Genomic DNA, 15069 nt, shown 5'->3' with positions numbered 1-15069 from the left:
TATTCTATTCTATTCTATTCTATTCTATTAACCTTCATAGGAATGAATGAAGGCATTTATTTTATTATTATGATTTTGGTAAGTAAATTGTATTCCATATGGCTATATTTATCACACACTGGTGTGTTTTTGATAAAGAACTGAATCTATTTTGCAGGAAAACTGCAAGTAAACTGAAGTAAAACTGCAGGAAACAGAGAGTTAGTCTTTCTCTTGAGCTTATGCTCTGTTATATTTGCGAGAGGTTCAGGTTGCCTCGCCATTTTACAGCAAATATGATAACATCAACCTTTTGATATATAATTTGATAGATTTAGGTTTATTTACTGATTCACTTCATTGTAATTTCTCACAATTATATATGCAAAAGTTAACTTATCTTTCAGTTTTTACTACTGTGTATTACTTTTAAATGTATCATTTATGTAATTTTTGTAGTGCTGCCAAATCAAATAATCGCGATTAATCGCATCTAACATAACAGTTTGTGTTTACATAATGTGTGTGTATATACAGTCAAACCCAAAATGTATTCAGACACCTTAAACATTTCTCACATTATCACAGTTTATTCACTATAGTTTGAAAATGGTAATAAAATATGGCAAGATCTCAGAGTTATCAAATCAGTTGATATTTCACTGGTTTCGGCAATCCTTCTGTTAGACTGTCTCACAAATGAATAAGGTTGAATAGCTGTCAGCTGTTAAATTTAACTACACAATTAGATAATACCAATTTTGGTGAACAAATTACCAAGCCATGCTTCATTTAGTTCAGTCTGTGCAAAAAGGTCACACAAGCTATTCAAGAAAAATGGTCAGGTCAAAGTGTTTGAATCATTTTTGGTCCCAAATTTGTATAAATGTTACTGGTAGTCCACTCTATGATTAATTTTTGGGTATAATATGTCACAGTTTACTTTATTTTGCTATCCTCACTTACATAAATGAACTATAGTGTCCTGCACCCACTAGTAAAAAAAATTAATAAATAATTCTGGTGCCTGAATAATTTTTGGTTTGACTATATATATGTATATATATGTATATTATATATATGCCTCTTTGTGTGTGTGTGTGTGTGTGTGTGTGTGTGTGTGTGTGTGTGTGTGTGTGTATATACTGTATAATGTATATACACACACATTTACACATATATACATATGTGTGTAAATGTATATGTACACAGACACACACACACACACACACACACACACACACACACATATACATAATATAATAATATAAATACACACATATCTCATATAAAAAAACTTTTATGTTAGATGTGATTAATTGTGATTAATCGGTTTGACAGCATTTTTTTAAATGTAGTAATTTTAAATAATTAATTTATTATTTTTTATTTGTAGGAAATTCAAAGCCAAACAGTGCTGCGTGAAGAGCACAGAATAAATACATTTCAAAGAGAAAAAAATCCAATGTATCTCCTGTTTGACATGAAAAAAGAATCAAGAAAAAACATGGGAACACTAAAACAAATCACATTATATATTGCCTTCTGTGGTTTCATTTCCCCATGTTGTGCATTTTCCTTAAATAACTGCACTATCAGCACTCCCCTTAAAGACACGCAGCCGAAAGTGCTTTGCTACAACATGGGCTTTTTCAGGATTCCGTGGGTAGGCCTACCCCCAAAAACCCGGATTTTAGATATTTCCTTCAATGCTTTTGCACAGATCCGGATTGGAGACTTCAGGCATTTGTCAAACTTACAGGACTTGAACATATCCAACAATAAGATCTCACAAATTCAAGAAGGCGCACTTGACAATCTTTCCAACTTGACCCATCTCAATCTGGCCCGCAACAGACTGAAAGCAGTCTCAAGAGGGATGCTGCACGGCCTTAGCAACCTGCTAGTGCTACGTCTGGATGACAACAATATCAAAGACATTGAAGAGTCATCTTTCAGCACGCTTCAGAATTTAAAGGTGTTAAACCTAACACAAAACCACCTCCACTACATAGACCGAGTGAAGCCGGTTCTTGCACCACCATGTTTGGAGGAACTCTACATCGGAAGCAACCATTTTGATGTTTTCAACTCGTTTGAGATGGCAACAAAGCCCTTGTCGTTAAAAAGGCTTGATCTGTCCAACAACCCTTTTGCAACATTTCAGCTCACTGACAATATATTTCCATCCCTCAATCACCTTGATTTGTCCTATTGCGGTCAAAATGGGACCATGACATGGAATGTTACAGAAAAGACATATTTGACCTCAGTGCAAACATTATACTTCATGAATGTTCATATATCACCCCAGAATGTTGATGATGTGCTTCTGAGCTTCAAGAAGTCATTGAATAAAATCAGACTTACAGGAAACGTTGAGCTCAACAAGACCGAGCTTCTGCTGAGCACATGTTCTCCAACGCTAAGAGTTGTACGGCTAAATGCTAACAAAATAAAACACCTCGCCAACCACATGTTCGATCCCTGTTCTAACCTGACGGAATTGGATTTAGGAGAAAATGAAATATCCAAGTTATCGCAGAGCATGTTCCGAGGTTTTACCCAACTAAAAAAACTGCTTCTGCAAATCAATAATCTGACTCAAATTACAAACTCCTTTCAAACTCTCTCCACTCTTGAGTTCCTAGATCTCAGTAGAAACCACATCAGAGAGCTCACCTGTGATGACTTTGCCAATTTAACACAGGTGAAGACTCTGTACTTGTATAGTAATAAAATTTCACTCATTAATTCCTGTTTGTTCAAGGACCTCACGAGTCTTGAAGTCCTAAAGCTTGGAACAAATAATCTTTTAAGCATCGGCGATGCTTTCAGCAAAGGGCCACATTCCCTGAAGGATCTGCAAATTAATTTTAATAAGCTAAGCAAAATAAAAAAATACACTTTTAGAAATTTGAAACAGTTAACCAGTTTGAGCTTACAAGACAATCAGATTTCAGAGATTGAGGCCCATGCTTTTGAAGAACTGAAGAACCTGACCTCTCTGCATCTGTCATCAAACAAAATAACAGCTAGAACTATCACACACCTGAATGTGTTCTCAGGCATGCCCAACCTCCAAAATTTGGATTTGTACGCCAACATCCTTTTATTTACAGAAGATAAATTGAGACACCCTCCTTTTAAGGAGCTGAAGCAACTCAGGGTATTGACCCTTCACAGCCAACGCCGTGGAATCGGCAAAATACCCTCAAATCTGCTTCAAGGTTTATCCTCCTTGGAAATGTTTCACGCTGGAAACACAAATCTTTATCATCTAAATCCTGATACATTCAAGTTCAGCCCCCAGCTCTGGTTCTTGGATCTCTCCAAGAACGCACTGTCTGAAGACAACTCCATCCCGGCCGAGACCTTCCACCCCATTTCGAGGCTAACCAAACTCATCCTTTCGAGAACGCAGCTTCGCTCACTGAACTTCCTGTTGAATGCGAATCTCTCCAGACTCTCCACCTTAAGAGCCCAGGGCAATGAGATTGACGCGATCAACAAAACTCTGATTCAGTCACTGCCTCGACTAGAAGTCCTCGACTTGCAGAAGAACACGTTCACTTGCGACTGTCACAATGAGTTCTTCTTTGAGTGGGCCGTGAAAAGTAATTCTACTCAGGTGTTTTATTTCAACAAGTACATGTGTAGCTATCCTCGTTCCTTACGAGACATGAGCTTGTCCGCTTTCAACACCGAAACCTGCGCCTTCCAAATCGACTTCATCTGCTTTCTTTGCAGCAGTATTGTGGTCGTTCTCACCCTCGTCTGTTCGTTTGTCTGGCAGTTTCTGCGCTATCAGGTGATTTATGCCTACTACCTCCTCTTAGCCTTCTTTTACGACAGCAAGAAGAAGCGGAACGGTTCAAGGTTCCAGTACGACGCCTTCATTTCCTACAACACCCAAGATGAGCCTTGGGTCATGGAGGAACTCATTCCCAAATTAGAAGGAGAACAGGGCTGGAGATTGTGCCTTCACCACCGAGACTTTGAACCAGGAAGACCAATAATAGACAACATCATTGATGGCATATACAGCAGCCGCAAGACCATCTGCCTGATCACTAGGAACTACCTAAAGAGCAACTGGTGTTCAAGTGAGGTCCAGATGGCGAGCTTCAGACTCTTCGATGAGCAGAAGGATGTGCTGGTTCTGGTGTTCCTGGAGGATATTCCCAAACATCAGCTCTCTCCGTACCACAGGATGCGGAAGCTGGTGAAGAAACAAACTTACCTCCGCTGGCCCAAACCTGGAGAAGATACTAAGATCTTCTGGCAAAAGCTAACAATGGCTTTAGAAACCAAAGAGGGTCATAATCAGACTTCAATTATATAAGGATATTATAACAATATGGTACAGTATCACCTTTGAGAAAACTATGGGGATTTTCCTGCAAATGTTTTTTTTTTTTTTTTTTTCAAAACACTCTGTGGAGCGAATTCACTGGAATAACATTTTGTTGTAATTCTTTGAAGTGTAAATTTATCCATTATAAGTAAAGTTGGCTTTTAGTAGATTATCATGCATTTTATTCACAATATTATGCTCTATTTGTTTGGTGAAATGAGCAATGTGCTATTACTGACTACAACTGTTCAAAAGTTTGGGGCGGATAAGAATTGTTTATGTTTTTGAAGTCTCTTATGCTCATCAAGGCTACATTCATGTGATCAAAAATACAGTGAAAACAGTAGCATTGTGAAATACATACATATACATATATATACATATACATACACACATATATACAGGGTGGGCCATTTATATGGATACACCGTAATAACATGGGAATGGTTGGTGATATTAAAGTCCTGTTTGTGGCACATTAGTATATGTCATGGTCACCACCCATCTTGAGGAGTTTGATGTAGCCCCACTAGTGTGTCAGTAGGAAATATCAGTTTACATTTCCAAACATTCTTTTTGCCATTAATTGTAATAATCCAGTGAGATTTGTGTATGCACAAGGAATCTGACAACAGCCGGTATGATCTGATCTCACCATCATCGAGTCCGTCTGTGATTACATGAAGAAACAGAAAAAACTGAGACAGACTAAATCCAGAAGAACTGTGGGAACGTCTCCAAGATGCTGGAAGAAACCTTCCTGCAAAGCTACCTGAAAAACTATGCGCAAATGTACCTGGAACAAAAGCCGTTAAACGCAAAGGGTCATTACACCATATATTGATTTGAATTAGTTAATAGAAGTTAAATCATAAATAAATTCAATTTGTGATGTTATTTTTGAAAGCATTCTCACTTCACAGCATTTTAACACAAGTGCCAGTACTTTTCACAGTACTGTAGCTTTGCAGGAAGGTTTCTTCAAGCGTCTTGGAGACGTTCCCGCAGTTCTTCTGGAATATTCAGAACTAGTCTGTCTCAGTTTTTTCTGTTTCTGTCACGGTTGGTAGATCCGCTGTCTCATTCTAGTCTGTGTGTTTACGTGTGTGTGTGTGAGTGTGTGGGTGTGTCTCAGTTCATTCATTGTTTCATGTGGGCGTTGTCACTGATCTCCCTATCACCCTGATCTGCGACAGCTGATTGTAATTATCACAGCCTATTTAATGCCCTGTCTTTCGTCCCATGTTTGTCAGATCGTTGTTGATGAATCCCCGTATGCGTGCCTGCTCCTGTTTGTTTTCCTCGTGTTTCGCCTGCACTGTGCTGGATTGGATTCCTCACTGCTGATCTCACCACGGATTCTTCATTGTCGATCTCACCACGGATTCTTCATTGTCGATGTCACCACGGATTCTTCACGGTCGATCTCACTACGGATTCTTCACTCACCCACTCACTGAGGATCGCCTGTCTCAGCCCCTGTGTCACGCTCTCCTGTTTGCTGTGTTCCTGGCGATCTCCTGTTGGCTGTGCACTGACGATCTCATCAAGAAGAATACTGTATCTGTCATTTACCCTGAGTGTTTATTACAAAATAAACTTATTGTGCACTCGCACTTGTTTCCTATCAGTTTGTCGTTACAGAACGATCTGACCACCATGGAAGCAGCGAGCGCGGAGTCCTTCAAGGATTTTGTGGACCACAGTATCGCCAGGATGGATCAGCAACAGGAGAGTATCTCTAACACCGGACGCGCGGTTCAAGCGCTCGTGACACAGGTGTCCGGGCTCACTCAGCAAATCCAACTGCTGAGCCCTCCCACTGTGCCGCCCACACCGCCTGTTCCCCCCGTCGTGCCAGACGTCAGAGATCGTCCAGAACCACGACTACCTGTTCCTGAGAGCTATGCTGGTGAGCCAAACTTTTGCAGAGCGTTTCTCACAAAGTGTTCTATGCATTTTGCTCTACAGCCGAAGACGTTTGAGACTGAGAATTCCAAGGTGGCCTTCGTCCTTACGTTGCTGAAGGGGAGAGCAGCGTTGTGGGGAACAGCGGTGTGGGAGAACCAGGACCAATGCTGCGCCTCGTTCCACGCACTCTCCACAGAGATGAAGAGGGTCTTCGACTGCGCGGTGGCCGGCCGGGAGGCGGCCAGAAGACTAGCCGACCTGAAACAGGGAAGCTCTTCGGTGGCGGATTACTCGATTGAGTTTCGGACCCTGGCGGCGGAGTGCAAGTGGAACGAGGAGGCACAGTGGGATATGTTCCTGCATGGGCTGTCCGACCGTGTTCAACGCGAGATCTACCTGCTGGACCTGCCTCCTCGGCTCAACGGGCTCATCGACCTGGCTCTGCGGGTGGATGCCCGCATCAACCAGCTGGACCAACACCTCCCTCCCCGCCGCATCCATGGCGGAGTCGAGCCGAGGGGCAGCCTGGAGGAGAGCACGGTCGGACCCACCAACGATCCCGAGCCCATGCAGGTAGGGAGAGCCCGGCTTTCCCGGCAGGAGAGAGAAAGGCGGAGATCCCAGGGACTCTGCCTTTACTGCGGCGGCCATGGACACTTCTTACACTCTTGCCCGGTAAAAGGAGCAAGCCCGATAGTAAAGTTGAGGCTACTATCGGGTGGGATCTCCGCCGGGAAGTCCTCACCATCCACTCTCCTGCCGGTAAGGCTGAGATGGGCCAACAGCACGCACACTTGCCAGGCACTTTTGGACTCCGGGGCCGAGGGGAACTTCATGGACATTCAGTTAGCTCACAAGTTACACCTTCCCATCTTGTCTCTTCCCCATCAGATTTCGGTCAGTGCTCTAAATGGTCAACAGCTCCCCAACATCTCTCTCTCCACTGGTCCCATAACCCTCATCACCTCTGGCAACCACGTTGAGACTATTCCCTTCCTCCTTATGGACTCTCCTGTCGCCCCGGTGGTGTTGGGTCACCCTTGGCTCGTCAGACACAATCCTCGTGTGGATTGGGGCTCCAACACTATTTCTATGTGGAGCGTGTCCTGTCATGAGTCCTGTCTTGTTTCTGCCTGTCCGTCTGTGTCTGTTTCTGTGTTACAGGAGAAGGCGGTGGATGTATCAAACGTGCCTGCGGAGTATCTGGACCTGAAGGAAGTGTTCAGTAAGTCTCGGGCTGCTTCTCTCCCTCCGCATCGTCCCTATGACTGTGCAATAGATCTAGTGTCAGGTAAGTCTCCGTCTAAGGGCAAACTTTACTCTCTTTCGGTTCCTGAGAGGGAGGCCATGGAGAAATATATTTCTGATTCTTTAGCAGCCGGATTCATCCGACCTTCCTCTTCTCCCGCGGGGGCGGGATTCTTTTTTGTGGGTAAAAAGGATGGTTCTCTGCGGCCTTGTATTGATTACCGGGAGCTGAATAACATCACGGTAAAGAATACTTATCCTTTGCCGTTGATGTCTTCAGCTTTCGAGAGGTTGCAGGGAGCATCCATTTTCACAAAATTGGATTTACGTAATGCCTATCATTTGGTTCGCATCAGGAAGGGGGATGAATGGAAAACCGCTTTCAATACCCCCAGGGGACACTTTGAATATTTGGTTATGCCTTTTGGGCTTTCCAACTCCCCAGCGGTTTTCCAGGCACTCGTCAATGACGTGTTGAGAGACATGGTTGATCAGTTCATATATGTCTACCTGGATGACATATTGATTTTTTCTTCGTCTCTCCAGGAACACGTTCAGCACGTCAGACGAGTGCTTCAGAGGCTGCTAGAGAATGGGCTTTTTGTCAAGGCGGAGAAATGCGAATTTCATGCACAGTCTGTCTCTTTTTTAGGATACATCGTCTCTTCTGAGGGAATGCGCATGGATCCTGACAAGGTTAAGGCTGTGATGGATTGGCCAAGTCCAGATTCCCGTAAGGCCCTACAGCGGTTTCTGGGGTTCGCCAATTTCTATCGGCGTTTCATTCGCAATTTCAGCCAGCTAGCCGCGCCTCTGACTGCCTTGACCTCCCCCAGAACGACGTTCAGGTGGTCGGACACAGCTGAGGCTGTGTTCTCCAACCTCAAGAGTCGCTTCGTTTCGGCTCCCATCCTCGTCGCCCCTGATTCCACACGTCAGTTCGTGGTGGAGGTCGACGCGTCAGAGGTGGGGGTAGGAGCAGTTCTATCCCAGCGCGCGTCCTCAGATGACAAGATGCATCCTTGCGCGTTTTTCTCCCATCGTTTATCACCTGCCGAACGTAACTATGACATTGGTAACAGAGAGTTGTTGGCCGTCAAGTTAGCGTTGGAGGAGTGGCGTCATTGGTTAGAGGGGTCGGGGGTACCTTTTATCGTTTGGACCGATCACAAGAACCTTGAATATATTAGATCTGCCAAAAGACTCAACTCCAGACAGGCTCGGTGGGCACTTTTTTTCGGACGTTTTGACTTTACTCTCTCGTACCGCCCGGGTTCCAAGAACATCAAACCCGATTCATTATCTCGTATTTTTGATCCATCCGAACGCCCGGTTACTCCCGAGTGTATTTTACCCGAGAAAGTAGTTATCTCCACACTCGTATGGGAGGTCGAGTCGAAGGTCAAGACGGCCTTAGAAGGGGTAACGCCTCCGCCCGGTTGCCCACCGAATCGTTTGTTTGTGCCGGAGGGGTCGCGGTCCGACGTTATTCGATGGGGTCATTGCTCCAACGTGGCTTGTCATCCAGGAGTAAGTCGTACTAGCTACTTAATAAAGCAACGATTCTGGTGGCCATTAATGGCTCGCGACATTCACGATTTTGTTTTGGCTTGTTCAGTTTGTGCCACTGCTAAGACGTCTAACCGACCTCCTGATGGGTTACTTCGACCGCTGTCTGTCCCTTCTAGACCCTGGTCCCACATAGCGCTAGATTTTGTCACCGCCCTCCCGCCCTCTAATGGCATGACGGTTGTTTTAACCGTAGTGGACCGGTTCTCGAAGGCGGCACATTTCATTCCCTTGCCCAAACTACCATCAGCCAAGGAGACAGCGGTCACGGTCATTGATCACGTCTTTCGGTTACATGGCCTCCCGATGGACGTGGTTTCTGACAGAGGTTCCCAGTTTGTGTCCAAATTCTGGCGAGAGTTTTGTAGATTATTAGGGGCCACAGTCAGTCTGTCTTCGGGTTATCATCCCCAGAGCAATGGTCAATCTGAGCGAGCCAACCAAGACCTGGAGAGAATGTTGCGATGTTTGGTCTATAAGAATCCTTCGTCCTGGAGCCAACAACTCTCTATGGTTGAGTACGCACATAACTCGTTGCCAGTGTCATCCACGGGCCTTTCTCCGTTTAAGTGTAGCTTAGGATACCAGCCACCTATCTTTCCGAGTCTGGAACCCGAAGTCGCGGTCCCCTCCGCTCACGCCTTCGTCCAGAGGTGTCACCGCACATGGACTAGAGCCCGTGAGACTCTGCTCCATGTGGGGGCGCGCACCAAGGCTAAAGCCGATCGCCACCGGTGTAAGCCACCCGTATACGTCGCTGGTCAAAAAGTGTGGCTTTCTACTAAGAACATTCCTCTCCGCTCCGTGTCTAATAAGCTTGCCCCCAAATTCATTGGCCCGTTCACTGTCACCAAGATTATTAGTCCGGTGACAGTCCGCCTCAAACTTCCTCCAGCGTACAGGAGAATTCATCCCGCCTTTCATGTATCCAAAATAAAACCCGTGTTTCGTTCTCATCTTAATCCGCCTGCCCCGGTTCCTCCCCCGCCGCGACTCGTAGATGGGGAACCTACTTATTCGGTACATCGTATCCTGGACTCGAGACGGAGGGGACGCGGGTTTCAGTACTTGGTGGACTGGGAGGGTTACGGTCCGGAGGAGAGGAGTTGGGTACCTGCTCGAGACATCCTGGATCACTCCCTCATCGATGATTTCAATCGACAGGTAGGGTTGTCTGGGAACGCCAGGAGGCGTTCCTAGGGGAGAGGGTACTGTCACGGTTGGTAGATCCGCTGTCTCATTCTAGTCTGTGTGTTTACGTGTGTGTGTGTGAGTGTGTGGGTGTGTCTCAGTTCATTCATTGTTTCATGTGGGCGTTGTCACTGATCTCCCTATCACCCTGATCTGCGACAGCTGATTGTAATTATCACAGCCTATTTAATGCCCTGTCTTTCGTCCCATGTTTGTCAGATCGTTGTTGATGAATCCCCGTATGCGTGCCTGCTCCTGTTTGTTTTCCTCGTGTTTCGCCTGCACTGTGCTGGATTGGATTCCTCACTGCTGATCTCACCACGGATTCTTCATTGTCGATCTCACCACGGATTCTTCATTGTCGATGTCACCACGGATTCTTCACGGTCGATCTCACTACGGATTCTTCACTCACCCACTCACTGAGGATCGCCTGTCTCAGCCCCTGTGTCACGCTCTCCTGTTTGCTGTGTTCCTGGCGATCTCCTGTTGGCTGTGCACTGACGATCTCATCAAGAAGAATACTGTATCTGTCATTTACCCTGAGTGTTTATTACAAAATAAACTTATTGTTCACTCGCACTTGTTTCCTATCAGTTTGTCGTTACAGTTTCTTCATGTAATCACAGACGGACTCGATGATGGTGAGATCAGATCATACCGGCTGTTGTCAGATTCCTTGTGCATACACAAATCTCACTGGATTATTACAATTAATGGCAAAAAGAATGTTTGGAAATGTAAACTGATATTTCCTACTGACACACTACAGCAAAAGATATAAGTAACTGACTTAAAACCATTTTTTTTGGGGGGGGGGGGTGATATTAACATGCCTAAGACTTTTGCACAGTACTATATATATATAATCGTGCTCAGAATTAATCATACCCCTGGTAAATATGATCAAAAATGGCTGTAAATAAATCTGCATCGTTTATCCTTTTGATCTTTCATTCAAAAAATACGCAAAATCCTAACCTTTCATTGAAGTAAAAGAATTGAAAGTGGGGGGAAATCACATTATGAAATAAATGTTTTTCTGTTGGTGCTTCTTCTCTTCAGTTCACTCCACTCATCAGGTCAGGGAACTGGGACAGTCATGACAGAAGCTTCATTTTGTGCTCCCTAACACAGTTTTGTGTTGATTTTGATGTTTGTTTTTGATCGTTGTCCTGATGGAAGATCCAACCACGGCCCATTATAAGATTTCTAGCAGAGGCCATCAGGTTTTGATTTTTTATCTGTTGATATTTGATAGAATCCACAATGCCATGTATCTGAATAAGAAGTCCAGGACCAGAAAAATATGCCCACAACATTAAAGATCCAATGGTATATTAAATTGTACACATGGGGTACTTTTTATCCTTGTGTGCACCAAACCCATCTAGTGTGTTTGCTGCCAAAAAGCTCTTTTTTTAGTTTCATCTGACCACAGAACCCTGTGCCGTTTGAAGTTCCAGTCGTGTCTGACCACTGAATATGCTGGAGTTAGTTTTTGGAGGAGCGAGGAGCATTTTTCTTGAAAACCTCCCGAACAACATGTGGTGATGTAGGGGTTGTTTGATTTTTTTAAAAATAGGCTTTCTGACCCCAAGACTCAACTAATCTCTGCAATTCTCCATCTGTGATCCTTGAAGAGTCTTTGGCCACTCAAACTTTCCTCCTCACCGTGCATTAAGACAATATAGACACGCGTCCTCTTCCTGGCAGATTCGTCACATCTTTAGTTGATTATAACTTCTTAATTATTGCCCTGATGGTCAAAATGGGGATTTTCAATTCTTTAGCTATTTTCTTACAGCCACTCTCAATTTTGTGATGCTCAACAATCATTTGCTGCACATCAGAACTATATTCTTTGGTTTTTACTCATTGTGATGGATGATTAAGGGAATTTGGCCTTTGTGTTTCCTCATATTTAAACTCCTGTGAAACAAGAAGTCATAGCTGGACAATTTCACCCTGGTGTGCTAAAAAAGGTAAATATTAATGGGAATATACTTCAGAGATATTTTATTCATAAAACATTAGGGGTATCAATAATTGTGGCCAACGTGTTTTGGAGAAAAGCATTTATTTCATAATGTGATTTCCCCCCCACTTTCAATTCTTTTACTTCACGGAAAGGTTACATTTTTACCAATTTTTTGAATGAAAGATCAAAAGGATAAACGATGCAGATTTATTTTTTACAGCCATTTTTGATCATATTTACCAGGGGTATGATTAATTCTGAGCACGGCTGTATGTATATATATATATATATATATATATATATATATATATATATATATATATATATATATATATATATATATATATATATATATATTAAAATGCAATTTATTCCTGTGATGCAAAGTTGAATTTTCATAGAAAGTACACAAGGACAGCATTTGACATAGAAATCTTTTGTAATGTACAATGTAAATGCCTTTACTGTCACTTTTGATCAATTTAATTTGTCCTTGCAGAATAAAAGTAGCCAAACATTTTCTTAAAAAAAAAAAATAAATAAAAAATAAATAAATAAATAAAAATAGCACCAACCCCAAACTTTTGAACAGAGTGTATATGTGTATATATTTGCTTTTTTTTTTTATTGTGTATGAATACCATAATATAGATCTTAAAACATGATGAATGAACAATATCCCTAGTCAGCATGTTTAAAACTAAGTCAACAAGTCAAGAAGATCTCGGTATGGGGTCACTTTAGGCTGATGTTCGGCCCACACACTGACCCCTGATAGCTGGACACGGGGGTGGAAATGGTCAAGGGATAATGGCCCTTTCTCTAATTTCATCAAGCCAACATCAAATTTGATCCTCTGTGATGTCCATGTAAAGCAGGTAAAGTATGTAACCTTTGCATGACAGGTGCAAAAATAGAGAAAAATACTCTCACAAGAGTTATGTTGGTTATGCATACCACATAGAACACCACTGAAGCCTTACAGCTCAAATAAAACACATTTTTAAACAGAAGAAGCTACAAAAACACAAATACACCATCTTATTTATGCTTTTAAACCCTCCAGAATGTCTTGCCTCATGTAAATGCATCACTGTAAATACAGTTTAGGCTACAAAAGTGTGCTTCTACAAACTAAGGAATGGTTCAAACATTCTTTTTCTGTGGTAATCTGTTGATAAAGCAACTTGTTTTGAATCTGGAACATTCCTTCAACACAAGCTATGGCAGTGTGGGAAGAGAACAGAGGGTTACAGGGGAAAAGTCAGCTTTTCTGTCTCCTGTCTTTCTGACCTTTGACCCCAGCAGTAGCTGACATAAGATCACTTCTGCCGACCTGCTCTGAAAGACGTCTGCACACTCATTGCTCCACGCCTCCTCGTTGTCCTCTATTGTCCACGTCCCAGCATGTGTCCTCTGCTGCCTCTGGATTTTACAGGAGAAGCTAGTATGCTAATCGCTAACGTGCTACAATTACAATACTGTTGATTCTGTCCATGAACAGACCAGCCCAGAACTTTAGTATAGCTATTTTCAATAAACTTGTTACCAATAATATGTTTGTTGTTGGTATTGTTAAATGAAGGAGCCAGAACATGAGTGCTTCAGAACATCTCAGTCTCAACATTTATTTACATAAATGTCATATAACAGTCATATAATTGTAGGCTTTGTTTTTTAGACTTTAATGAGGTAATGTACAATATGTTACTGTTATTTTAATGTAATGACTGATACATAATTTAACTTTTACTTGCTATATTCTATTCTTCCATCACTGTCCTCCATTTGAAATCTGATACAGTTCAAATGTCTGAAACCACTAGTGGAAATACATTTGTATTTTGTTAATTTTAAATAATTTTTATTAGAAACTAAATTGGAATCATATGTAGTTTCATATGTAATATATATATATATATATATATATATATATATATATATATATATATATATATATATATATATATATTACAAGGCTGAATTTATTTGATCAAAAATACAATAAAAATAGAAATATTGTGAAATCTTTTTTTACAGTTTAAAATAACTGTTTTCTATATAAATATATTTTAAAATGTAATTTATTCCTGTGATGGTAAAGCTGAATTTTCAGTATCATTACTTCAGTCTTCAGTGTCACATGATCATTCCGAAATTATTCTAATATGCTGATTTGCTGCTCAAGAAACATGTTTTATCTTCACTTTGCACAAGTGATCCAATACTCTGCAATACTTTACACATTACATACATTCATTTATTGCATATTTTCCTATCATTTCATTTCTGAACCTGAACGGGACTTATATTCGTAAATATTCAGAACCACTGCCAATTTCAGTAATAAATCAGTACTTGTTTTCTTCTGATACACTGATACAGTTCACTTTTGCAGTCATGCACTTGCTTCATTAAGAAACGAATCCCCAGGGTGCCATTTTAATTAGTTTAGTTTAGTTTCCATGGGGAAAAACTGAAAAAACTGTAATCACATGCTAGAGAAGTCATGTGAGAAGAGGAAAGGAAATGACTTCACCTGTTCACTTCCTAAAAGTAAACTCAGATGATACTTTCATGCCCTTTGACCAGTGAGACAACAAGGGAAATAGGCCTAATGGGGCATGGAAAACAAATACACACCCTTTTATTGCCCATCTCTGTCCTGTCTCCACCCCTCCTTCACACCTCTGACTTTCCATTAGTGTGTGAACACATTATAAATGCAAAGTGTGGCCCTGCTTTCTGCTATGGCACATTACCTGACAAAACAAATAAACACATCATTGGCATAAACTAATAAAAATGAGCACTAAAGCCAGGAGGTATTCTT

General features: G+C 42.1%; 1 protein-coding gene across 1 annotated transcript; it reads left to right on the top strand.

The window, feature by feature from the left end:
* Positions 1-1462: 1462 nt before the first annotated feature.
* On the top strand, positions 1463-4324 carry tlr22 (toll-like receptor 22; the record flags this gene model as incomplete). The annotated part of the gene is made up of 1 exon (XM_081390471.1): positions 1463-4324. One exon carries the CDS (start codon positions 1463-1465, stop codon positions 4322-4324), a length of 2862 nt encoding a protein of 953 aa, XP_081246597.1.
* Positions 4325-15069: the final 10745 nt, after the last annotated feature.

Source organism: Scardinius erythrophthalmus (assembly GCF_964197995.2).
Source record: "Scardinius erythrophthalmus genome assembly, chromosome: 17".
Classification (NCBI taxonomy): Eukaryota; Metazoa; Chordata; class Actinopteri; order Cypriniformes; family Leuciscidae; genus Scardinius; species Scardinius erythrophthalmus.
Note: the sequence above shows the minus strand (reverse complement) of the source record. Positions and strands in the feature narration are given on the sequence as shown.